The sequence below is a fragment of the Cavia porcellus genome, unplaced genomic scaffold (genome assembly GCF_034190915.1).
Source record: "Cavia porcellus strain 051 isolate PalLab524CR breed Dunkin Hartley unplaced genomic scaffold, mCavPor4.1 scaffold_10, whole genome shotgun sequence".
In the NCBI taxonomy this organism is placed as follows: domain Eukaryota; kingdom Metazoa; phylum Chordata; class Mammalia; order Rodentia; family Caviidae; genus Cavia; species Cavia porcellus.
Genome location: NW_026947493.1, coordinates 67,701,399 through 67,725,968, shown reverse-complemented (window position 1 = coordinate 67,725,968; position 24,570 = coordinate 67,701,399). Strand labels below are relative to the sequence as shown.

Sequence of the window (24,570 nt, the reverse complement as noted above, 5' to 3'; positions counted from 1 at the left end):
TTTTTTCTTTTTAAAATGAAGTTGGCTTGAGGCAGTTCCTAAGTTTTGCAAGGGATGCATCAAGGAGGAGGACAGAGTTTGTGTGAGAAATTTGTGTTGAGAAGACCTCCTTCCCCTCTTACAATAAGGCCATAGCTGAGTATCCTTCACTGCTTGTCATATAGAAAGGACTAACAAACAGATATGCTTGGAGAATCCGCTGTGCTAATGGTGTCATGTCACACCGATAGAATAATGGGGTATAGAGCTAAAGGAGGAGTTAGATTTCAAGCACCAGATAGTAATTGCTATTTGAGTACACTTATGCTTACTGTCTCCTGTGGGTACCTTTTTCATTATAGGTGTCTTTGTGTTCTTGGAAGGTGGGGATGTCTTGGTGCCATAGGAATAGGAGGCCTCATGCCCACATTCTCAGGCTCAGTTGAAGTCCATTCACCTTTGAGGTGAACAGATACTTTAATACTAAAGATAGATTCAGTGGTTGTGACTTCATTAAGATTTAGGATGGTGTGGCTTGTCATTCATGTACGCAGGGGTAGCACATGGTCCAGTATCCAGTAGGCTCTCCCTCAGAATTTACTGAGTGGAAAGACTGAAGAAATAGTTTTTCTCTTTGGAAAATTAAAAGATGAAAGAGACAGAACATAAAACCTGGCACCAAACCACATGTTAAGATACATAATTTGAGTGTACAAATGGATAGATGCCTAACATACTGTAATAACTATAACGCTCATATCTTTGCTATGCAATTTCTTAACCCAAGGCAGGAATTCCTGAGTGTAAGAAATGTAGATATGGGCCTCAAAATCATTTCCAAGGAGCTTATTTTTCCTCAGCCACAGATTGTGCTTTAATTTTGAAGGAAAAGGAGCAAGTCCTGTCCAACTTGGTCATACATCCGTCCTGCTGGATTTCTCAGGGGGGTGACTTCATGATTTCTCAGAGCCTTCTTGTCTCATTTTTCAGAGGCACATTTATAGTTTTCACATAAATTTTAATGGCTGGAAACATCTGTCCCCACCCGTCACGATCTTTTACATTTGTATAGATGGTGGCTGAGCACAACCACGTTAGCTGTGTCTTGGATGCTTAGAAAAATAGTGTAGATCAAGGACAAAGAAGCAGAGAGGACAGACGGGGTTGGAGAGGAGAAAGGAGAGTGCCCACAAGTTGGGTGTCTGAGCAGGGCTCTCTCCCTGAGTCGGCTAAGGTTTGGGGACAGCTTCCTGGCTGCTCCTGCTGCATCTCAGGCTCCCCTGCGATCCTGCACCCTGGAAAGAAAGCAGTCAGTGGCTCTCATGAGCCTCTTAGCTCCATGTATGGAGCTGCTTCCTCATAAAAATTGTGAGTACGTCCTGGCCCTTGTATGGGAAAGGGTGGCTGTGTACTTGTGCGTTCTGATTCCCGCACCCACTGAATCTTAAGACCGACACAGCTGCTTGTCCCTGTTTGCTTCCGACCACCCATTGCTTCGGCTCTTGCTGGAACTTTGAGTCACTGGTGTGGGACTAGACAGAGCTCAGGATTTTCCTTCTATACCTCCGTGTTCGTTTCTGGCTCTCTTTCTCTCGTTTCCCCACACTTGACCCTGTTCTCCTGCCATCCGGAATAGACTTTGCGGGTACTACTGCAGCTCCTGTCCGCGTGGTGGTGTGTGAACAGGCATAGGACAACACGGACACATACAACACCTCCAGCACATGCACACGCAAGCACGCTCCCCTGCCGGTTTCTACGTATAAAAACACAGGAGTGACTCAAGTTTCTCTGTGAACTTTCCTCCGTCTCCCTGAAGCGGTTAATCATCCCTCTCTTGCTGCCTACACTACTGTGATACACCCATCTGTGATAGGATCTGTCGTGTCACTCTGCAATGGTGGCTTTGGATATAATAGCTCCCACTCTGAAGTCAAATTGCTTGCACACAAATTGTGACTCTGTCACCGAGCTTTGAGACCCTGGATCACAGACTTAGTATCTCTGTGTATTGATTTCCTGATTTATAAAACAAACATAGTCATTATTAAATGATCAAAATTATTGAGACAATTAAAAACAGATGATACAAGTACATAACTTAGTGAAATTCTGAGAAAGGACACCTATGAGTATTATTAATTGCTCAGTTTCTTCCCCAGTCATCTGTACTGGGACTGTCTCTTGTGTATCCTTATATTCCTAAAGACGAGCAAGTCATGAGTGTTTGACATCTGTTTGTCAAATTTAATTGTTGAATTGATGGCTCCCAGCAGCCTATTAACACCAGGCTTTCTGGAATTAAAAAAACTGAGGTTCAAATTACCATTTTATGCCTGTGACTTCCTATGTTTCAGTTTACTCATGTATAAAATGTCAAATATGATGACATCCAGCTCACAGGATAGTTGTAAAGCCTGAAAAAGATGAACCACTTTCATAGTATCTGAAGTAACAAGTTGTATTTACTTTTCAAGGTAAGGAAAGAAAATCTCAAGGAAAGTTAGTTATGATTCTTATTAACAACATAAGTAATTTAAGACTCAACTACCACTGAAGCATTTTTCTTCTAGCTGAAACAATCTTATGCTACATTTCATCATTCAAAATAATTATTAAATATCAATTATAAGCCAACCAGTATGCTATACACTGCCAGTGCTGTGGAAATAAGTTATGTATGAGCCATACTCTCTTTCTTTCTTTTTTTTTTTTTTTGGTGCCAGGAATTGAACTCAGGACCTCAGGAAGGTTCTGTGCCACTGAGTATATTCCCAGTTCGCACTCTGCTTTCATAGAAGTTGGAGTCTGAGGGAGGGAAACTCAGAGTTCTTAACCCATACTTCGGAAGAGAGAGGAAGGTAAGGCTGTAAAAGATATTTTATTTTATTAGTGAGGAAATTGTTGTCTAGGAGCTTTCAAAGAGACACCTGTGGTGGTCAAAACAGGATCATGTGCCCTTGGCAAGGGGGGTGGGTTTACCTTGGCTGGCTCAGACCAACGGTGACCCATTCTCTGATGCTGCCCGTTCTCCATCTACCTCTTAGAGGGAGAGGCGGGGAGAAAGGACTCTGGAAGGCTGCCGTGGAGACAGCCACACTGTTCCTACAGAGCACACTGCAGGGCTCTCCCCACCACGGCTGTGTGCTGCTGGGGAGAACAGCAGCAGCCAAAGGAATCAGCCATCCGAGAGGCACCCTGGCCCCAGGAAGGCGGAAGGAAGGGGCCTGATTTCACCCATTCAGTGGTGCCCTGCTGTCTCCAATCAGAAGCAGTGTGTATGGGGAGGGGAGCGGGCAGGTGGTTTTCAAGCTGATTTTCCCAAGGAAAAGGAGATTACGCCATGCCAGAGGGCAGGCACGGCTGTCCTGCAGGAGGGGGAGCCATGTGGTCCACCACTTTCTGTCATTCCCTGTGTCACATCTGGCATAACATCTCACCTCAGGCTGCGTCAGAACACCTGCTGGGTGTACACATCGCTGTCCTCTGGATCCTGCACCCCCTCCGGATCGGGCCTTACAGCCCCGCTGTGTGCCTGCGTGGCAGCTCCCACACATCCTGGCACACAGTGAGGGCCCAGCACACGGGTGCTGCATCGCTTAGCTCTACGGTGTGGGATGGGAGCACACAGCTTCCACAGAGACTCAGCTGCTGCAGGCCACTGTGCAATACCGGACCAGGGAATTTGCCAGAACTGATGCCATGAGCTGGGGTGCATGCTGCTCATTTATTTAGTCTTCAGCAGACACACTGAGAGCTCAGTGTGTACCAGTTTACTCCCAGGAGCTGGGATCTGGAGGGGCACACGGTATAGTCCTTCTTGCCAGTGGCTCCCTGTCTCGGGAAGGAGGGCGACCTTTATGTGCTACGTCTGTGTTTACAAATGCAGTTTTCTGATTTCCCCCTGACTTCCTGTGCCCATAGGGTGAAAGCAGTGCAAGTCTTTGACTTTAGGAGCTGTAGACATCTTCGCATCTGGCCAGAGCCAGAGGTAAGAGACAGAATCTGCCAATTCCTGGCCACCTTTCAAATAATCTATTTCTGAATCTGTAAAAAGGGAGCATTAGTGGCAAATACTGTGTAGGTGAGTGTGAGGGTGAAGTTAGATAACGCACGTCAGCGCTGGCACACGTGTCCTCACGGCTTTTACTCCACCTCTTACCTTCCTGACTACCAATAAACGCTCCATTCTGGGAAGACGACCACATTGTGCAGGCAGAGAACACATAACACAGCATGTTAGCCAACGACTGTTGCTAGATTATAAACAGACTGTAAATAAATCTCTAAAACAATGAGCTTAGACTTCCAACATTTCATCAACTAAGGTTTTGATTAATTTTTATTAAAACATTTTGTATGATATTTGGTTGAGGAGTTAAGCACATTATTATACCAAAACCAAAAATTTTGTTGCCTATTGGGTATTGGAGAAACCATGTAATCATTTAAATATTCAGAAATCAGGAAATGAATAAGATGAAGGGAAAATAACAGGCAAAGGGAAACATTAATGACCATGTATGAAAGGTGTCATCAGTCCAGTTGTTCATTCCGTTGGCCTTTCTATATCTGTCCCTGAAGAATCTTTGTATCATGATAATTTGCAAAATCAAAGCCTTTGTTTTTGATTTTAGCCTCAATTTTGGTTCCATTCTGAAGTCAGTGTGTATTTTTCTCATCCACATTATTATACTCTAAATACGTATTTAACCATAAAATAGTGTGGCATTTTAAAAGATAATATAAATCTTAGAGAGAGACTCAATTTATAAACCCAACTTATAACCTGCAATTTATTTTTTCTTCAGACCACCTTTATGGTCTTGGTATTTATCTGTAGTAATACAAAGTAGGTCTATGCCGCTGATCTTCACTGCTGTGTTATATTTTGTTGTATAAGTGCACCACCGTGTATTTACTCACTGATGATCACTGGATGGTTTCTGATTGCCACTTTTCCCAGGAGTGCTTTCATGAATATCCTTGTTTTCTTGTGCATTATATGAGGCATATTTAGAAGTGGAATTTCTGGGGTCACAAAGGATTGATGATTGACCTCTAATGTAGCCATGTAAGTTTATTCTCCCACAGCTGGGTACAAGAGCTTCTTTTCTTTAAATTTTCACTCAACAGACTTCTCCAGTGTTTCTATCTCCTTTTTTGCTGCTGCTGAAACTAAGGCTGAAAGGTGGCATGCCCAGAGAAAGTGACTGAATGAATGGAGACATGCGGTGATGGTTTAACTAAGTAATCATTTCTTCCACTGGAACAGAAGTTCCATGAGTCTTAGGGCCTTACTCCCAGCGCCCAGAACAGGTCCTTGAGTAAACTGGATGCTCCACAGTTTTCTTCTTATTGAATGGGTGGACGAAGTGGGGGGTGGGGATGAGGGGAGGAAATGTTTGCTTTCTCCAGGAGGCTCTGCTCTCCGGTCTGAGGCACGTTCTGCACTCACCCTGCAGGACTGCAGAAGGCAGGCTCGGGCTATTCCTGCTGCTGTAGCTGTGGAGGTCTGCAGCAGGCTTGGCTAACGGGAGGGTGATGGGGTGCGAGCTACGCACTTTTTCAATGGGAAATTAAATCTGCTCAGCGGGAGTCTGGTGAGAAGCTGGGGGCTGGTCTGAAGCAGTAGGCAGCTGGAGGAGCTGCCCATCTGGCTCTTGCAGGCCTCGGGTTCTTGAGAGGTTATTCTTAGCCTTCTTTTTCCAGTCTTTATATTCTCTTAATCAGGGCTCCCTTACTTTGCAATTGGAGCCTCCGCCTTTCCTTCTGTAAAGCATTGATTTTCCATATAGTAATTGTTTCCCTCTTTAGACTTTCAGAATGAGTGGGTGGTTCCTTTTGTGCTCACACACTTTGCACACTGCTTCCCACCCAGCTCCTTTCTCCAGTATTTTTGAGGCTGTTGGGGACCTATTATATGCGCTGGGAATGTGGCCCCCATCTCCTTGTTTGTTTACAAAGAACTTAACCATACCTCTCTCCTTGCTAATTATTTTTTCCTAGTAACATCTAACGCGAGTACATTTGCTGCCCTTCCTCCTCCCACCTCATGTTGTGAATTCTGCTGGATTGATTTTACCTGAGCCTGAAGAGGCAACAAAACCAAGGGCAGGTGACTGAACTCCAATTCTTGGCTGCTGCATCAGAGTCACAATCCCTCCCATCAGTGCTGTTCTCTGTGGTTAACAAGCTCACCTACATCCAGGAGGTCTTTAGTTCCCAGAACAATGGAAGCCAAGGCGTCAGGAATGCAGTAACACTCTCAGCATCACAGAGCTAAGAAGAGACAAGGTCTAGGTTTGAATTTGATTTTTTTTGATGTTAAGTCCCCTATCTTTTTTTTCAGCCCATGTTGGGATCAAAAGAAAGGGCAGGTAGAGAATATAAAAAGAGAGGTATCATTGGAGTAGAAGTGTTAGTTATTAGGAAGAACTGTGGGGAAGTGGAAGGTGTATTAGTTGGGTTTCCTATTGCTGAGACACAACACCCAAACCCACAATTTAAAGGAGGAGAGATTTATTTTGGCTCACAGTTTCAGAGGTGTTAGTCCATGGTAAGCGGGCTCCAAAGCAGGAACATCATGGTGGAAGACCTTGCTGTTGTGAAGCTGCTCACTTCTAGTTGGCTGAGGAGCACAGCACAGGAGAAAGAGTGCCAGTGAGTGATGCACCCTCTAAAGGCACACCCCCAGCGACCCGCCTCCTGCCTGGCCCATCGGAGCAGTGCATGCAGCAAAAATGTCAGTGGATTAACCCACTGATGAGTGTAACTATCTGACGATCCTCTCCAGGAGTCTCAATCCAGCAAGTTGACAAATAAGGTTAACTGGTGCAGAGGACATGTCTTGCCTAAAGGTATTAGTGCAAAACATCTTGCACTACAGTTTGGAAGTTGCAACTCTTCCTAAGGTCCAGGTGGTAGAGGTTTGGTTCTCAGGGTGGTACTATCAGGAGATGGTGAAGATCTTTGAGTAGGTAGGTAGTGGGAGGTCCTTAGACCAGTAGGGGCGCTGGTGAACTCTGCATCTTGCCTCCTGCCTCATGTAGGTAGGTTTTGCTCTCCATATGCTCTACCATGATGGGCTGCCTTGCTAGTAGGCAAAAGCAAATGGGGCCACCAAAACTTGGGACTGGAACTTCCAGAACTATGAGCCAAAACAACCTTTTTCTCTTTGTAAGTTAATAGCCTCAGGTATTTCGTTATAGGGACATAATATTGACAATAAAACATTTAAAAAGCAACAGGAAAAGAGAAAACCAATGCCCAACCTGTAATCTACCTCTTTATTGTTGGAAAGTGGAGAGCATTAGCATAGTGCCATTGCCATTGAGTGGCTTTCCCTGATGGCATTGGAAAGCACCACCTTGGTTGTAGTACAGTAATTCTGTGGCGCGAGGCAATAGAATACATTAAAGATAAATAAGTGAATGTTTCTGTTGCTTTTAGGATAGAATTAGAACTTTTAGAACAGAATTACAAGTCCAGGCATAGGAGGCTCCTGGGCCTACCCACCTCTCTCCCCCCTAGAGTTTCTAAAGGGTGGTATTCAAAGTGACATGGTTGTGCAAGCCCCTGACACCTTTTCCACAACCTGGTCAAATGTTCTTCTCTCACCTCACCTATTTCCTCTCCCTGGCATTCCAGTGGTGGTTATGCAAACGGGCTGCTCATGTCACCATGCTGAAAGGCAGCGATCCTGGCAGTGAGCTGGGCAGCCACCTTCCCCAACATGGGGCCCCAAATTTGCCTCCTCACCCAGGGCTGGGCCTGTAGGACAGAGAGGGAAAAGAGTGGCCCATGCCTCTCTACGGAAGTGTGGCCCAGTGAAGGTTATGAGATGTGGTCAGTCTGGGAAGAAGACCTCGGATTCCTGGGGCCAATGTGGGAGTAGCGGCTGAAATGTGACGTCCTCTACACAGACCTGGGAGGTCTGTAATCCCGAGAGCACAGCTCTGTCGCTACCACCTGTTATTTACCATCATCCCGCAGCAGTGTCACCTGTAAGCTATGAGTAACTGCAGTGGGGTGAGGATTACTCGCAGTAAGGATGTGTATTGCTCAGTGCGAGGTATCTTTCTTGTTCTGCCTCCTTAAGCCGCTCAGTTTAGTGAGGACCTGAGGAAGCCTCCAAATGTTGGCAGAAAGATTAGGGAGAAAGCAATTCGTAGAACAAGAATTGACAACAGTCTGCCAATTTTTCCTCTTCAGAACTTGCCATTTGCCCAGATGCCCTGATTTTACCTTTTTTTTTTTCCTTCTGTCCACTTTCACATCCTCAGGTAGTTCTAGGCTGCTGGAATCCTGGACGACGTGGCTGGGATTCTGCTGGGTAGAATCTGGCTCTCAAATGTGCTCCTGGTGTGGTACAACTATGATTTCACTCTAACTCAACAGTTATTCGGTTGAGATTCTCTGTCTCTCTGTTTCTTCTCAGTTGGAGAATGAAGCCAGCCCTTTTAATTTTTATTTTGAGACGGGCTCTCACTAAGTGACTAAGTTGCCTAGGCTGGGCTTGCACTTGCCACCCTCCTGCCTCAGCCTCCCAGAGAGCTAGGGCAGTCCAGACTCTCCTTCAGTACTCATTTGCTCATATATCTTCATCTGGTTTCTTGTGGGACAAAAAATTTAAAATGTATTCAAACAGCATTGCAGTGGCACTTTCCTCTCGCCAGTCTTTACGTTCATTTCCTTTAGCATGTTTTACAAAAGGCAGTGAAAACCAGATCGTAGTAGGTATTTCCTAGACACAGAATTACACTCTTATTAATGCGAGATTCTTATCAACATGAAAAAATAGAGCTGACAGATAATGTGGTAGGCTATAAACACTGATTTATTCTTAGGTTTCACCCCCATTAATGTTTTTGGTGAGACCCATTGATAGGATAAAGGCTCAGCAAGGTAAAAGCAGGAACAGGTCTGAAAAAGCAGGTGATTTACAAATTTATCTCTCCTTTTTTTCCTCCACATCTTCAGCCATTTCTTCCTGGTTAAACCCAGAAGGAAGACTTGACAGAGGTGAAGGGCATTTTCCAGGAAATTATGACTCTGGATTCTAGCCCCAGCTCTGTATCCCTTTGCCGACTGATCACCAACGCTGGGCATGGCTTTCTATGTAGAGAATGAGTAGGTGGCTGGGCTGGACCTCGGAGACCACGGGGCTGTAAGGGTCATTGCTCTGCTGGCTGGGGGTCTGCAGGTCGCAGCAGCTGGTCACCCGGATAATCCCTGAAGCACACGTCCTGCAGTAGAAGAGCCTTAACTCAGTCACGCACAGTCTAGCCACTGTAATGGTCACCGGTGCCTTTGGCTGCTTCTGGAAGCCACCAGCCAACCCTGGGGTGAAGCTGGCCAGCAAAGCAGATGCGCATGTCTCCGAACAGGCCAACACTGTCTCCAAACACAGCGTCTTGGAAATGCCCATGTCCCCAGGAAGAGGTCACTGCGCCCATTTGCTTGGTGGTGCAGAGCAGGTGTCAGACACACCAGGTTTCGAAGACTGACCCGGCTGCGCACAGCAGCTCTTTGACCCTGGGCAGTCCTCCAGCATGTGCCTCACCGTCCTCATCCATGCAGTGAGGACAGCAGTCCGTCCACTTCGTGTGAGTAGGGTGTCTGCAGGCCTAACAACCCTGACAAGTGGGTCCCCGGGAGTGCTTAGTAAATGGCAAGCCCGAAGAGCAGCGATGAGTGTGTGCCCTTGTTCCCTGGGGCCTCTGTGGACTTGTGCTCGAGCTCCCCCTCCGCGGCTGGGCGGCCCGGGCACCAGGCCGGAGACCCAGCCGTGCCAGGGCGCCTGCTTCGGAGCTGCTGCTGCCAGGGATGTGATTAAACTTCCCGATGAGCAGCCTCAGTGCTCTGGCCCCGCGCCGGAGGGCTGGCGATGTTTGGCGCACTGCTTGGATCCCTAATTCAGTTATTTTTCAAAACTGCCCTTTTCAAGGTCTCGTCCCCTTTTCTCACCACTTTCTGGCCCCTTCTCTCTGGGTCCTGCCAGAGCAGGCGCCCCGCCTTCCCGCCCGGGGCGCAGGGGGCGCGCTCACAGCCCGGTCGCCGGGAGGCTGCGGCACCCTGCGGGGCACCGTCTGCGCCCGCCGCGGGTTCTGAGTCCTCGGCAAAGCCGTACGCAAACCTGTGCGAGTCTTCCTCTTTTATCCAGACAGCTCGCAAGCGCTCTCCCGGGAAGCGCAATTAAATCACATTGTGTGTGTTTTTTTTTTTTTTTTTTTTCATTTTCCGGTGTCCACCTGGTAAAAATAAAGTAAATAAAATAAAATAAAATAAAATAAAATAAAATAAAATAAAATAAAATAAAATAAAATAGTAAACCCAGGACCGAACTGCCATCTGTTTGGTGGAGGGGAGCGGGGTCACGTGACTGCGAGTAACCCTCCCCCCAGCTCGCCCCCGCCCGCCCCGCAGGGCCGCCCCGCCCGCGGCGTGACGTCACGGAAAAGCCCGGCGCGGCCCCGGCGCTCGCTATAAACCGCGGGCTGAGCGGTGCCCGCCAGCTCGGACGGCAGCTCCCGGAGCTCCAGGCGGTCGGCGTCCGCTTCCCCGCGCGCAGGAGCCCACCGGCAGGCCCGGCCAAGCCGAGTAAGGGGGCGTCGGGGGGGGGGGCGTGCCCGGCCCGCGGAACTTTCCAAGTTGAGCCTGGGGTCTCAGGAGCGCGCGCCCTGCGCCCGGAGCAGCAGGCTTCTAGGGAAGGATGCGCACCCCACCTGCAGACTCCCGGCTCGGCTCAGCTCGGGGAGGCCCCTGGTCCGCCCTCTGTGGCACTGTGTTAACCTGGTTTGCTGCACGTTGGCCAGCGAAGGGGCTACTTTGCGGTCTCCAAACTCGGTTGGGGTCCTTGATTCGGGTGCGGGGTGTGGGAGTGAGGTCTGTGTGTTCTTCGCTGCCACACGCGGATCTTGCTGATTCAAGTGTGAGTGATTCCACTGCATGTCAGACAGTCTGGGAGCACAGACTTCTGTGCCCGGTGAGGTGGTCTTGCAAGGCGAAAGTTGAAGCGAGTTGTTGAGTGTCATTTTTAGGAGAGTCTTTGGTCTTCTGGTTTGCTTTGAGGAGCTGGAGCTCTGAGTTGAAGTTACCCAGAGTAGATGTGGTGCGCCGAGAGTGAAGGCTTTCCCTGTAAATCTGACGGGTCTGCATGGGAGCAGGTCATTTTCCTGCCAGAATGACGGGGCGTGGGCCAGGGTGTTTTCAATGAAGTACCTGTGCACAGGAAGCCAGAACTGAGGCATGAACCCCCCACTGAAGTCACCCCCACTTCTCACATAATGGTCTCTTTGGGCAGCCTGAGAGTATCAGGAACAACTTTACTAAACATGGAAGTTGTTTTAAGTACTGTCCAGTTCAGGCAGGGCAGTGATGTAATTGCCACGTGTTTCCAACTGAGGCACAAAAGCCCGCAGGACGCTGGCACATGTAAGAGCCATGTTTAGACAAGAGCAGCTAACCTGGCCAGTGGGTTCCAGTGGCGCTGACTTGTTGCTCCTCCAGCTGACTCTGCAGGCTGTGGGCCCCTTCCGGCTGCCCCTGTGCCAGCTCTGAGTGGGGAGCCTGAGGCTTATTTGAGGATGAAGCAAGCTTATGGCAAGTGGGCGATATTAGCGGTATTTTTCTCTATGCAAATGATACTTTGCCAAATGCACTGGTTACTAAGAGTGTGTTCATGTTGTGTGTGTTCAGTTGAAAGCCTGGCTTGTTGGGGTTTGGGGGCTTTGATCGTTGCTTTGGTTCTGATACATCTAATAAGACAGATGCTAAGATGGATAATGGACCGTGTATTTGAGTCTCCTGAGCTCTCCCTCAAAGTTACTAATGATGGCATCTTGGTTGCTCTGTTCTCTAGGATCCCACGATGACTCTGAATAACGTCACCATGCGCCAGGGCACTGTGGGCATGCAGCCACAGCAGCAGCGCTGGAGCATCCCAGCTGATGGCAGGCATCTGATGGTCCAGAAAGAGCCTCACCCATACAACCATCACAACCGCCACTCGGCCATGCCCGAAGACCACTGCCGCCGGAGCTGGTCCTCGGACTCCACAGACTCGGTCATCTCCTCCGAGTCGGGGAACACTTACTACCGAGTGGTGCTCATAGGGGAGCAGGGGGTGGGCAAGTCCACCCTGGCCAACATCTTTGCAGGTGTGCATGACAGCATGGACAGCGACTGTGAGGTGCTGGGAGGTAGGTGGCCCAGCCCCGAGGGGCTTCTAACCTTGGCAGTGATCCAGGCAGTGACAACGAGGTCATTTCTCTGCAGAGTTGGGGGCTGAGGTTGTGAATTCTAAGCACTGGGTGGGCAGGTGGAGTCCCCAGAAAATCCTGCCACAGGCTCCAGGACAAGAACATGGAAATGTCTGTAGACCAGACCAAAATCTGTTGAACCTGGGCCATAAAGGGAATTTCTGAGACTTTCAGTCCAGAGCTTCCAGAGGAGGCTGCTTAAGGAGAACAGAACTGGAGGGAAGGATCCCACCCCTGGCTTTGGCCAGCTCTGACCTGGATCCTATTCCAGGAGCTCAGTGTAGATGTAGCCTTTTCCATGGTTGGTCTTAGAACCAAACCAATTGAAAAAACTGTTAGGAGAGTTTAATGGTTTATTTCTATTAAATATATCAATATTAGATGCTTTTTTTTTTTTTTTTTGCCTTTTTCCTTTTTACCGGTACCAGGGCTGGAACTCAGGACCACCTGCTTATATGGCAGGCACTTATGCCGCTGAGCTAAATCCCCAGCAATATTAGATGCTTTTATGGATATGTTAGTTCAACATCTGCATTTGAAATAGTACAATAATTTTTAAAAAATTTGAAATGAAACGATAAATACTTTGTGTAGAATACTTGTGTATGGTTTTTTAAAGATAATTTTCCCTCAATTCAATAAATGACTTATGCCATTTATTTATTGACGGCTTCCCTATTTTCAAAGCTGTCTTGAGGTGACATTATCTCTTGATATATTCCTCAACAACAAGTGAAGTACAGCCTTCTATCTATGACTGATATGAGGACCTTAGAAGCCAATAGATCCATTCAGTATCCACCTGTCCTATCATATGTGAGCAGGGTGGCCAGGTGTTCCCTTTACAGCTGTGAACATGAAGGGAGCACTGTCCAGTGCTCCCCTAAGTCACATGGTCTGTCTGTGCTCTCAGAGGTAACACATGGCTGAATCACAAACCTCAGAGTAGGAAGATGACTTAGTGGTGACTCACTTGTCCCCACTCAGTGCATGAATCCTGTCTTGACAGTAGCCCATTTCACCAAAAGGTTTTATTCTTCTTCAGTGTCTCAGTGTCAGGGGTTCAGTATTTCAGAAGCAGCTCAGGAGCTGAGCTATAAATCATGACTCATTGATGTAACATTAATTTCTCTTCTCACTTCTAAAATCCCAGGAGCCATAGCTAAGCAAGAGTTAAGGGAGAAGTAGGACCAAGTGTGGAATGTTCGAGTGTCTTTGTGAAGGCTGGTAGATGGCTGTGGCTAGAAGAGAAGGAAAATCTAACATTTGGGAGAAACATTTGTAATGGACATTAGCAATGGGGACACTTTGTGTGTCTTATATTTGCTGTTGTTTACTTTGATCCTCACAAAACTCCGGTACTCATGAATGAATGGAGTTTCAGGGAGACCAGTTGGCTGACATAGAATCACCTGATGGGGCAGCAGCTTTCGAGTTTAGGATTTTATGACTTTAGTTAAGTGCTATTCCCATCTGTGGGACATCCATTCTCGCATTTTCCCATTTATGGAACACCTGCTATGTGCTTTATTCGCCGCATATATTTTTGGTAATGTAAGAATGGAACCAATATTTTACAAGTGATGGATTGGATGTTTACAAAGTCCAGAGACTTTCCCAGGGTGAAAAACCTATCCATAGTATGGTTGAGAGTCAAACTCAAGTCCCCTTGTAGTGGATTTAAGTTCCAAGTACTATTAGGTACACAGCACAGCAGTTGGTGTAGCTCTGGAGATCTGGAGGTGGACAGAGTGCGCTGTCCTCCCAGTAAGAAACTCAGTGTCAGTGGCTCAGTGTCAGAGCAGGGTGCAAGTAAGGAACACCTAAGTAAGAAGAAAGTGCCTTGAGGATTGACATAAAGAAGAGATGAACTGTGAGTCTAGAGGTTGTTCTTTATCCTTTCATTTTCTCCAGGCCTTTGTGCTGAGCTATACCCCAGCCCTTTTTATTTTTTATTTTGAGACACTAAATTCAAGGTTGGGCTCAGATTTGTAATCCTGCAGTCTTCCTGCCTCAACCTCCAGAGCGCTGGGATTACAGGCATGTGCCACCATGCCTGGACTTTTGTTTGTTTTTAAGAAAGAGGAAACACAGTTAGAGATAGTACACTTTTAGAAACTTTGGTCCATTAGAATGGGCTGGTGTGTATCCAAAGGGTGGTATCTCGTAGAGATTGTAGAGAATTAAGACCAATTCATATCTGGAATTTGAGAAGTAGGCTTCTCTATTTGGGACAGCTTTTTGTCGAAAGACAGGGAGAGGAGAGAGTAAGGATCTTTGCCTTACCTGCTTAAACTGAATCTCTGGCAATGAGAAACATCTCGAGTGACCCATCTGTGCCCTAATTTATACCATATCGAATCATATCCCTTATATTGTAGGTACTGTTTAGAATCATGAGTTGGCTTTATGTTTCCCTAGAGGAAGATTTTCAAGTTAACACCCCTGCATTGTCTTTTTTTTTTTCCAGCATTAATCATAAGAAAAAATCTACACAATATTTTCATCATTGTCTCTAATAAAAATGGATGTTGTTACCATTACTATCGCGATAATCTTATGACTCTCCGTACACACTTAATGCCATCCACTCATCCATGCATACATTCACTCATCCATCCATTTGTTCCTGTGCAGACACTGAGCATACACTACTGAACTTGGTGAGGTCCTGTGGGCTGTGCAGAGTCCTGGGCCATGTCCTTAGAGGGGCTCATAGTGCAAGGAGGTCAGACAGACGCCATGTATAGATCAAGCGAGGACGTGATGAGTGTCTTGAAAGAGTAATGGAGAAAGTGGAATTCGGAGGAGAAAAGAGTTCTGGGTGTGGAAATCAGAGAAAGCCTCATGGAAGCAGTGAGGTGTGAGTTGCACTCTGTGGACAAGCGGAGTTTGGAATCTTGAGCGAGGCCAAAAGGGGGTCTGAACTTACACAGGGCAGTACAGGAAAGAGCATTGCTCTTGGGCCCGTCTTGTCGACTTAGACCTGCCGTCTAAGAAAGACGCAGACTTTCTTGGATGCTCTAGCCCGTGCCACTTAGCCCCCTGAGGCTTCCTCACGAGTACAGCTGGGGTGACTCTAGGCTGTTACAGGGATTAAACATTAAGCGTGTGAACAGCAGTGTTGGCTCATAGGAACTTGCAGAATAGACATTGCTTACTGCCAGTTGGAGAGGCACCATTTCCCTTCCATGAGCTTAACTACCAGAACTGTGGTTTTATTTCTCTTGGCCCCTGCCCTGTCTCCATTCCCCTTCCCAGCCCATCACTATTACTTGGACCCTTTCAGAGGAGATCTGAGTGAGGAGAGAAGAGGATAGTATCTTAGTGGATGCATTTCTTCCAGGGACCCCCTGAGGCCTGCAAGCTGAAACCAGGTGAAAGGGTTTGGGGGTGGGTGGATGATGCTGGAGCTTCAGCCTCCCAGTGCTGCAGGAGACAGTCCCAGCGTGAGACACTTGTGCAGGTTCCCCCTCACATGAGCCAGGTTTGGATCTGAGAGGCCTCCAGGCACAAGGAGAATCAAGGAGAGATTCTGGGGTAGGAAGACTTTATTCAGGGTGCATGCAGTAGGCATCAGGGCTATTGCAATAGGAGAGAGATTGGGCTCAGCTCCAAATACAATAAGAACAAGTGGTGATTTACAGCCAAGGAGCAGGTTGGGAAGATCTGAGGATGGAAAATTACTAACACAGGACATCAAGGTTAGGGGGATTCTTGCTAAACCAACAATAGGAGTCTTGTTGAAGTCAGGCCAAGGACTGAGACCTCAAAGGTGGGAGATGAGGAATTGGATCAGATATCATTGCAAGAGTGGGGAATTCTCTCTACACTGACTCAGCAGGGTTCTGGCAGGATTCACTAACCTGGATGGTCCAAGGGCAGACATGGAACTCAAGGTGAAGCTGAGTGCAGGAGACAGCTTGTCCCGAGGCTGATGCAGGTTTGGTCAGGGAGATAAACCTAGTGCTCTAGCTCCCCACATCTCACACAGTGGCTTGTGTGCAGAGGTCAGGTCAGATAGAATGACCCCATCAGGAAATTCCAGAATATAGAGCATCTTGTTTCTACTTTCACAGCTGACTCCTTAGACTTTTTCTCTAGACTTTTCTTATCTCTGTTATATTAAGAGAAAGTAGAGTTCACCTTGCGCCTCAGCTGTTGAAACAGCGTGTTGCTATGTGAACTGTGGGTCTCTTCAGCAAATCCCCTGCACGCATGTTTTGAGTGAAGAGTGGTGGCTGAGGGCAGAGGAGGTGTTCTCGTGAGACTTCTGGGTGCAGAGAAGGGTTTTAGCCAAAAGGATGAAACTCTGGTAGCCCCGGGCAGTCAGTCCTGCCAGGCTCGGCCTGTGTAAGTCTGCGCGCTGAGGCCCGGCCCTGCCCCTGGGAGTGCGTCCCCCTGTGGCCTCCGTCACGCAGCATACTCTGTTGTGGACACAGAAGCAGGATGGACACCGTAGGCTTCTAATCCCGCGGGCAAGCAGTTTCCTCTGCAGAGAAGAATGACACTTCAGGAGGTGGGGAAACGGATGGATACAGAGAGGGCCACCTCTGGCTAACGTTCTTCTCCTCTGTCTGTGTTCCTTTCCTTTTCCTCTCCTGATTGGTTTCTTGGTGAGGAAACACTGAACTAGCAGCATTGTTCCCACGAACCCCTCACTGTTGCAAAGGCCCCCTCTGCCTGGTTCTCCTCCCCCAGCACCTAGAAGCTAGGATTTCCCTGGAGAAGGAACGGGAGGATGGCAAGGGCCAGTGTCTCATCTAGCAAGTGAGGGCAGCAGCCAACATGAAATTTCTACTGTGTGCCCAGGCTCCAGATGTGTGGGTGGCACTCAGCTCTGAGGGGTGGGTACTGTCACCAGTTCCATCTCACAGACCAAGAAAACTGAGCTGCAGGGACATGAGATAAGTGGGCCTGTGCCACATGATTAATAAGGGGTGGAACCCGGCTTCTGAGTCACATTGGCTGTGGTCGCAGCCACACGCTGTGTTTGTCATTCCTTGGTTCATTCATTCATTCACTGGGCACATTTTAAATTAGCGGTTAAACTGTTTCAGGTACTGTCGTGATTCCTGGGGGCCATAGTGCACAGCGCAGATGCAAATGTCTGCACTAACATTTTGGGAAACAGGAGAAGCAAATAATAAAATAACTTTCATGACAATAGGTGCAAAGTTTTGAATCGATGGCCAGGGGACACCTTCCCCAGAAAGCAGAAAGGGAACAGTCCTTGCGGATATCTGAGGGAAGAGATTCTAAGGCAAAAGGACCAAGAAGAAAAATGATAAATCACTAAGAAAGTCATCACTTTTAAATATTCAAAACAGGAAACCTCACTTTGAAAACACAGTAGGACAGGGTTCAGTGGTTTGGGGTTGATGGGAATCCTGCTTGTAGAAATCCCAGGACACTCTGTTACCCCCACATCCCCCCCAGTTTTCCAAGCCGCAGCTGGGGCCCCCTGCACTATGCTAACCCTTCACCTCCACTCACTATGAGCTCAGATGCAGGGAAGAAAGTTTCCATTGCTGTGGATGGTAGGGATGGGGGTGGGGTGCACTACCTTGCTACTCAAGATGGAAAAACAAGCCCAGGTAGTCCTAGGGAACCATGTTAATGTTTATTCCAAAGGAAGAAAAGTAAGCCTGATGAGAGGTAGGCACAGGATGTTTTTCTTGTTCTGCCCCAAAGAGGGGACTTAGCTCTGCACTCAGAGCTCCTGAAATTAGCGGTGAGTGTTCAGGAAGCTCCTGCTGAGAGGCACAATGGATTTCCAGGTAAAGGACATGAAAACGGAGCTCGCAATTAGGGCTTACTCAGAGCCTCATCTGTTGAATGAGTCAAAAGCTCTTAAGTGAGTTTCTCCTCATAAATAGTTTTCCTGCATAAAAGCTGCAAGAATGGTGGCAATGAGTAACTTTGATTCAAGCAATTTGAGAGGTTAGTACTGGAGGAATATGCATCATATTTGTTGAAGATGACAAGACTAGTAAGTTGTCTTTATAAATATCTGTATCTCTGCATAATTAGTTGCATAGTTAGTAAGTTTATTTTCTGGTGTAACTTTCTCTGTGACATTCTTATGTCAAAGTGTCCACTATTCGCCTGACTGTCACATCAATGTTCTTTCTTTTCTAGAAGATACATACGAGCGCACCCTGATTGTTGATGGGGAAAGTGCCACAATTATCCTCCTGGACATGTGGGAAAATAAGGTACGCAGAGCTGGCGTTCTTGGAGAATATTTGTAGGGCTTGCCTTTCCACAGGCTGGTGCCAGGGGGACCTTGTTTACATAGTGGCTGTTGCAGGTGTCCGGGGTTCCTTTCCTGGGTTAAAAGCATCTACTTCTGAAAAACAGGTCTGTTCTAAAGAGTGGGTCATTCACAGATGAGCTCTGAGTGGCAAGCAAGTTACAGTGCTTTGCCCTTTGTTCTTCTGGAAAAAAAAAAAAAACACAAAAAGTGTATTTGTTTTAGGGAAGGTTCAAATAGGTGGTATTTTCAGCCACATCAAACCATCGAGAATGAAGCTGACATTCTCAACACTAGTCTTCAACATTTGCTTTTGGATGTCTGAGCGTATATGCTAGACTTTCTGTTTACTGAGAACTCTGCTATCCTCGCAAAAGGATTCTTAATTTTATCCCTTGGGAAAGGCAAAAGGGAGTTTTTAGAAAGTCAGAAGAGGCCCATTTGGGGGTAGCTTAGACAGAAACGCTGTTAGTAGGCAGAGTAACTATGTAATTTTTCAACTCAAGCTGTAGAGGGAATTGGAAGGAAAAAAAAATTTGAGCATAGATACGATGCAGACTCACAGTCTTTATGTCCCTTGGACATCCTGTAGGCGTGAAGACCATGCATTTTGGGGAGCTCTAGGTGGCTCTCTTCCTTTCTATCCACCTCGTTTCCCAGGCTGACTTGAGCTCACGGAAGATCTTTCCGTCCCTTAGGGAGAGAATGAGTGGCTCCAGGAGCACTGCATGCAGGTTGGGGACGCCTACCTGATTGTCTACTCCATCACCGACCGGGCGAGCTTTGAGAAGGCTTCGGAGCTGCGGATCCAGCTCCGAAGGGCTCGGCAGACAGAGGACATTCCTATCATTTTGGTTGGCAACAAAAGCGACCTGGTGCGGTGCCGGGAAGTGTCTGTATCAGGTAATGTGCTTGGTGCCACACCGTGGCACGGGATCACATGTACTGGCCTGCACACAGGCGCGCTTCCCTTCTTTCCCAAAGCTGTAACCAGGGCCTTAAATATCGCTGCAGGGAGCTGTGTGGACAGTCTAACACCGTGCAGTCCTGGACTCCCTGCTGGTCGCCCTACCTTATCCATCTGGTCCCTATGGGATTTCAGTCTTCTGGCTCCCAAGGGGAGCTTTCCCAGAATTCTTTCCTAGAATTCTTTTAGGAAAAGATCACATGCAGGGATTTACTGGCCACCCCCAGGCTTTTCTTTGTCTTTTTATTCTACGAGAAGACCTTAAGAGTTTAGAAAGAGAGCAGAGGGACTATGTAAGAAGGATGGGGACCTATGATTTAGGGGAATTGCGGGAAGAGTTTCTCAACACCAGCTACCATCGATCCCTCTAGAGCCTGGACGTAGTGAACCCTCCTACTCTGCTCCCCGCCACCCCTTGTTTCCTAAATTTCAGTTACATCATCAATCACATGGTGTCATATTGTGTCATACTAGCTCAAGATTAATTGCTGTTTGCTTAATGGACCACCAAGTGATTTTAAGGCCCTTGAGATTTTATTGACCTAATACAGATACTGTCCCTGCTACAGTTGTAAAAATAAAGTCCAGCACTGCCAGGCCCTGTTCAGGAGGAAAGACGCCCAGTCAAGACTGCGTGCTTAACTAGTGGGGAATGTCTTACTGCTGGGACATCACTGTACAGTCTCCTCGGCTTCATCTTCATCTTCGTCTGTTTGAGACAGGTTCTCACTATGCAGTTTGGGCTGGCCTGGAACTCACTTTGTAGCTCAGGTTGATGTCAAACTTGCAATGATTCTCCTGCCTCAGCCTCCTGAGTGCTGGGATTACAGGCATGTGCCACCCCAGGTGGGCCTGGCTGGACAGTTAACTTCTTAAACACAAATGAATGTTCAAAATTAGGACTTTCCTGGAAAAGCTTGAATAATTTGATATAACTGCATTTGTAAAATTCGCGTTTTTTTCCCCAAAATATCTTACTGCAGCTTTAAAAAAACTTTTTTTTTTTATCGGTACCAGGGATCGAACTCACAGCTGCCTGCTTGCAAGGCAGGTGCTTATGCCGCTGAGCTAAATCCCCAGCCCCAGCTTTTTTTTTTTTTTTTTTTTAATTTGAATAGAGGAAAGCCAAGTAGTAGAATTCTAAATTCTTACTGAGGAAACTGAGTCAGGAGAAAGAGTTGGGCTTGAGAATTAAAGAGGCATGGATTCACTATCACATTTAGGCTGTGTGGAGGCCCCTCAAGTTTTTAAAAGGCCCCCCATTTTCCTCATCTATTAGAATGAGGGTCATAATTTATTTTCCATGATTGTTATGAACATTGAAAATAAAGAGCTTAGCCTAGTTCTGGCCCATAGTAAGTCTGTTATCAGTGAAGTTAAGGGTATAGCTTTACTGTTATAATTGATAACACTGTATTTGAAGACATTGGATCCTGCCACAGGGAATTAGTGATGGACCAGATCTATAGTCCATCTCTCCTGTTTCCAGGGTCCTCCTGGAAGACTTGTGCCCCGGGAGGGTGTGCGTGCTAGTGGGCTCCTCCACCCGCAGTGTATCCGACTGGGCTAGCGGTGCTTCAGTGCAGCCTTACACAGCAGTCACCCCGCATGGCCACGTGTGCCGTGCCGCCATACTCTGCATCCCCTCTGAGCCTCCTCTGTCCTTTCCCTCACCAGAAGGGCGAGCGTGTGCGGTGGTGTTCGACTGCAAATTCATTGAGACCTCGGCGGCCGTGCAGCACAACGTGAAGGAGCTGTTTGAGGGCATCGTGCGGCAGGTCCGCCTTCGTCGGGACAGCAAGGAGAAGAACGAGCGGCGGCTGGCCTACCAGAAGCGCAGGGAGAGCATCCCCAGGAAAGCCAGGCGCTTCTGGGGCAAGATCGTGGCCAAGAACAACAAGAACATGGCCTTCAAGCTCAAGTCCAAATCTTGCCACGACCTGTCTGTGCTCTAGGCACCCGGCACCACCCAGATGTCCTCTGATGGGCGTCGTCGAAGGCCACTGGGACCAGTAATCTATATTAGATTGGATACCTAAGTATTGTTAGATGTGGCTTCCCCCGTTGCAGCCAAGAACTAACACGTCAGCCTCATGGGCACCAAAATGCATGGGAAATGAAAGATGTTCGCAGAGTCAGTATTTATTTATAGGGTGGCTATCTGGACACCCACATTTTATTACCGGATCTATGGGTGTTCACAAGAATTTTCTCCTTTGGATAGTAAAGAATGGGAGCCTAGGAAGGAATGCCCAGGAGAGGAATTTCATCACTGAAATTTTACCCGGGGGTCTTCTGTGTGCATCGGAGGCCACTGGGTCATAAAGAGGCGGAGGAAAGCTGTCCTAGGCCTTGCTCAGCAGAGGATAGAGCTTCCTGCGTACGTTGTTTCCTGGAGCTGGAACTGCAGAGCTCGGCTCATCGTGGTTTCAAATATTATTGCTCCATCAAACTGTGAAAAGAAACGATGGACCGTGCTGGAAACTAAAGCTTCGCTAATAATTGTTCAGTCCCCACAGGGATTTGTAGGATTGGGAACCAGTATGTGTACCCCTTAGAGGTTCGAAACTGTATCTTATGTGTCTAATAATTTTTTATCTGCAGAGTATTATTCTCATCAAATCCTACTTAGTCAAACCACCTTTTATGTTTTGTTATTTTTGAGATCGTGGAGCCATCTGAATATATTTTAAAAGTCTGAATTATTCATAACCTGAAGTAAAAAATGCCAAATTTTTAAGGCTTGAATTTTTATAAAAACATGTAACATAAAAACTTCCAGTACTTTTGAGTTGACCCTTGTACATCACAGCTCTGCTCTATTTATTATTATTTGCAAAATAACCATTTTAACATTTGATAAAACATATTTATGAACATATTTCTTAATAAGGAAAATGTCCATTTTATTACCATTTTCTATCTTTTTCAAAATATGCAAGTTTTTATCTATATGTCTTACAATAAAAGAAATAAAATCTTTGAAAACAAAGACATTCTGTCTTCCTCCTTGAACACGATGGTTATGATTATTTTTATGTAGTTTTTAGAAAAAGCATATTCCAAAGAGACAGACCCATTATTTCATTTTTTCATCAGTAGCAATGCAGTCGTGATCTGGTTTACAGAGCATTCCTGACATTTCTCCTTTGGAGTCATGAGCACAGTAATGCAGTTATTTTTGGCTCATTCAGTTGGGAAGTACTTAGGGCCATCTAAATGCTATGCTATCGTCAGAGCCAAATTGACCTTTTACTTTGGTCTGGCAAATTCTTGCCTGAACAGATGGGCCTCACTTTGCTCCCTGAAAGCTCATGGTCTTTAGCTTGGTTAAGGCTTTAGGGGGAGTGAAGAAAGATTAGGGAGAGAAAAAATAAAAATCAAAAAGCAAAGTAGTGTTTTTCTGTCTGAGCTCTAGCCAGGCCAAGCTTTCTCCATTCTCTCTGACACTAATGCTGTCTGACATTACTCAGTGGGCATCTCCCCAGGGGCTGTGTGCAGGGACAGGGCCCCCTGCTGTTTACTGTCACATCTTCTTGCCTCTGTGTGCCTCTGTTTCACTTTTGCATCCCTGTCTGAGTCCATGGTCAGACACGCACCAATAATAACCATGGGACTTTGCACATTGTCTAAAGTGACAGTTTTAGAAATGATCTATTTTTTGGCCACTTCCTTTCTGAGTTGGGGGCAAAAGTTCCATCTCTGTGCACTTCACATCTTGGGTCTCTCAAGGAAACAGTACAGGTAATAGGACAGACAGGCATGAGGTTAAGCTTGGCTGTGCCATTTAGCATTGATGTGCCTTTGAGGGAAAGATTAAATATTCCTCATCTGCAAAATGGGCTTGCTAATACCATATAAAGTTTGAGATGAACATCTTTTGGTCTGCTGTGTAGTATGGAGCTCAAGAAGGGCTGTTTTTCATTATTCTTGTGCATCTTTCCTTCTGCATAAATTAGAGCTAGTTTTATATGTCTGCTTCTCCCATGCAAACTTCTCATGAGTGATGACCACTTTTCCTTCTTACTCCTGTACTCGTCAGTGTGGTGAAGACTTCCAGAGACTTTAGGAACAATTTCTTCTTGAATTGCATGGTTCTTCCCAGTTCCTTTAGGAGGGCAAAAGAATCTCATTTCGTAACAAACTAGTGCAAGCCCATAAGTGACTTAGTGACATTTGTTCAGGTGCTAAGAGCTGGGCCAGACGGGTCACCATGGAACTCCTGGTCATTGCATATTCTAGTTTCCAAAATGTTCTTAATGAGCATAGCCTTTTGCTTCCCACGTCACCCACGCAGTGCACACACACGCCACACACACATGTACCCTACACAGGCACATTATTTGCACTATTGTCTGTTTTCAGACCCAACTCTCCCCACTTGTGTTTCACACTCTGCTGCCAGTGGCCCAGGGATCCCAGGCCTCCTGGGCCGAGGTCTGTTCCAGTCACCATAGCTCAGCTCCTGGCTTGACCCATGTGTGACAATGCAGGCTGCTCTGCATCTGAAATGTCTCTTGGTTAGTAGCTGCAGCTCTGGGGTCAGACCTGGCCTTCAGCCCTCTCCGGGAGTGTGACCAAGAGTGAAGATCCGTGTCCCCTCCCAGCCTCGGCTTCCCCTCCACAGTGGGTGGACAACAGTAACGCCCGTCTCCTGGGGCTGGGCTCAGGGTGACGTGAGACCCGCCCTCGCACAGGCCATCTTCGGGGAGAACAGTGGCCGCTGCTACTCTAACGCAGTGTCTGAACGTTCACTTCCTCCTGCTTCTACAGATGGCGTTGGGCACCCAGGCGCTGACAGGTGTGGGGAATCAACGGTGACCAAGACATCACCCTTGGCCTCAGAAGCCTGAGAGCAGTAGATTTGTCCCCCAAAGCCAAAGATTGGAACTGGAATGAATTTTGTTTTTTTAATTTTGTGGAAGTATTATATTTAGAAGAGATAGATTAGTCATTAGATCAAATTCAAATAAAGGGAAAAATTAAAATTAGATACAGAAAAGTAAATTGGGCTTTAAAAATTCCATCTTTGGAGCTGGGATTGGGTAGTACACCGAACTTTTGAACCAATGGACTTGTCTACAAAATGTCCATCCCATGACATC

General features: G+C 46.9%; 1 protein-coding gene across 1 annotated transcript; it reads left to right on the top strand.

Moving 5' to 3' along the window:
• The first annotated feature begins 10,438 nt into the window (after positions 1–10,438).
• Gem (GTP binding protein overexpressed in skeletal muscle) lies at positions 10,439–22,457 on the top strand. Its single transcript, XM_063257567.1, has 5 exons — positions 10,439–10,581; positions 11,843–12,182; positions 18,384–18,460; positions 19,197–19,401; positions 21,143–22,457. Exons 2-5 carry the CDS (start codon positions 11,852–11,854, stop codon positions 21,418–21,420), a joined length of 891 nt encoding a protein of 296 aa, XP_063113637.1. The 5' UTR covers positions 10,439–10,581; positions 11,843–11,851; the 3' UTR covers positions 21,421–22,457.
• The last annotated feature ends 2,113 nt before the right edge of the window (positions 22,458–24,570 follow it).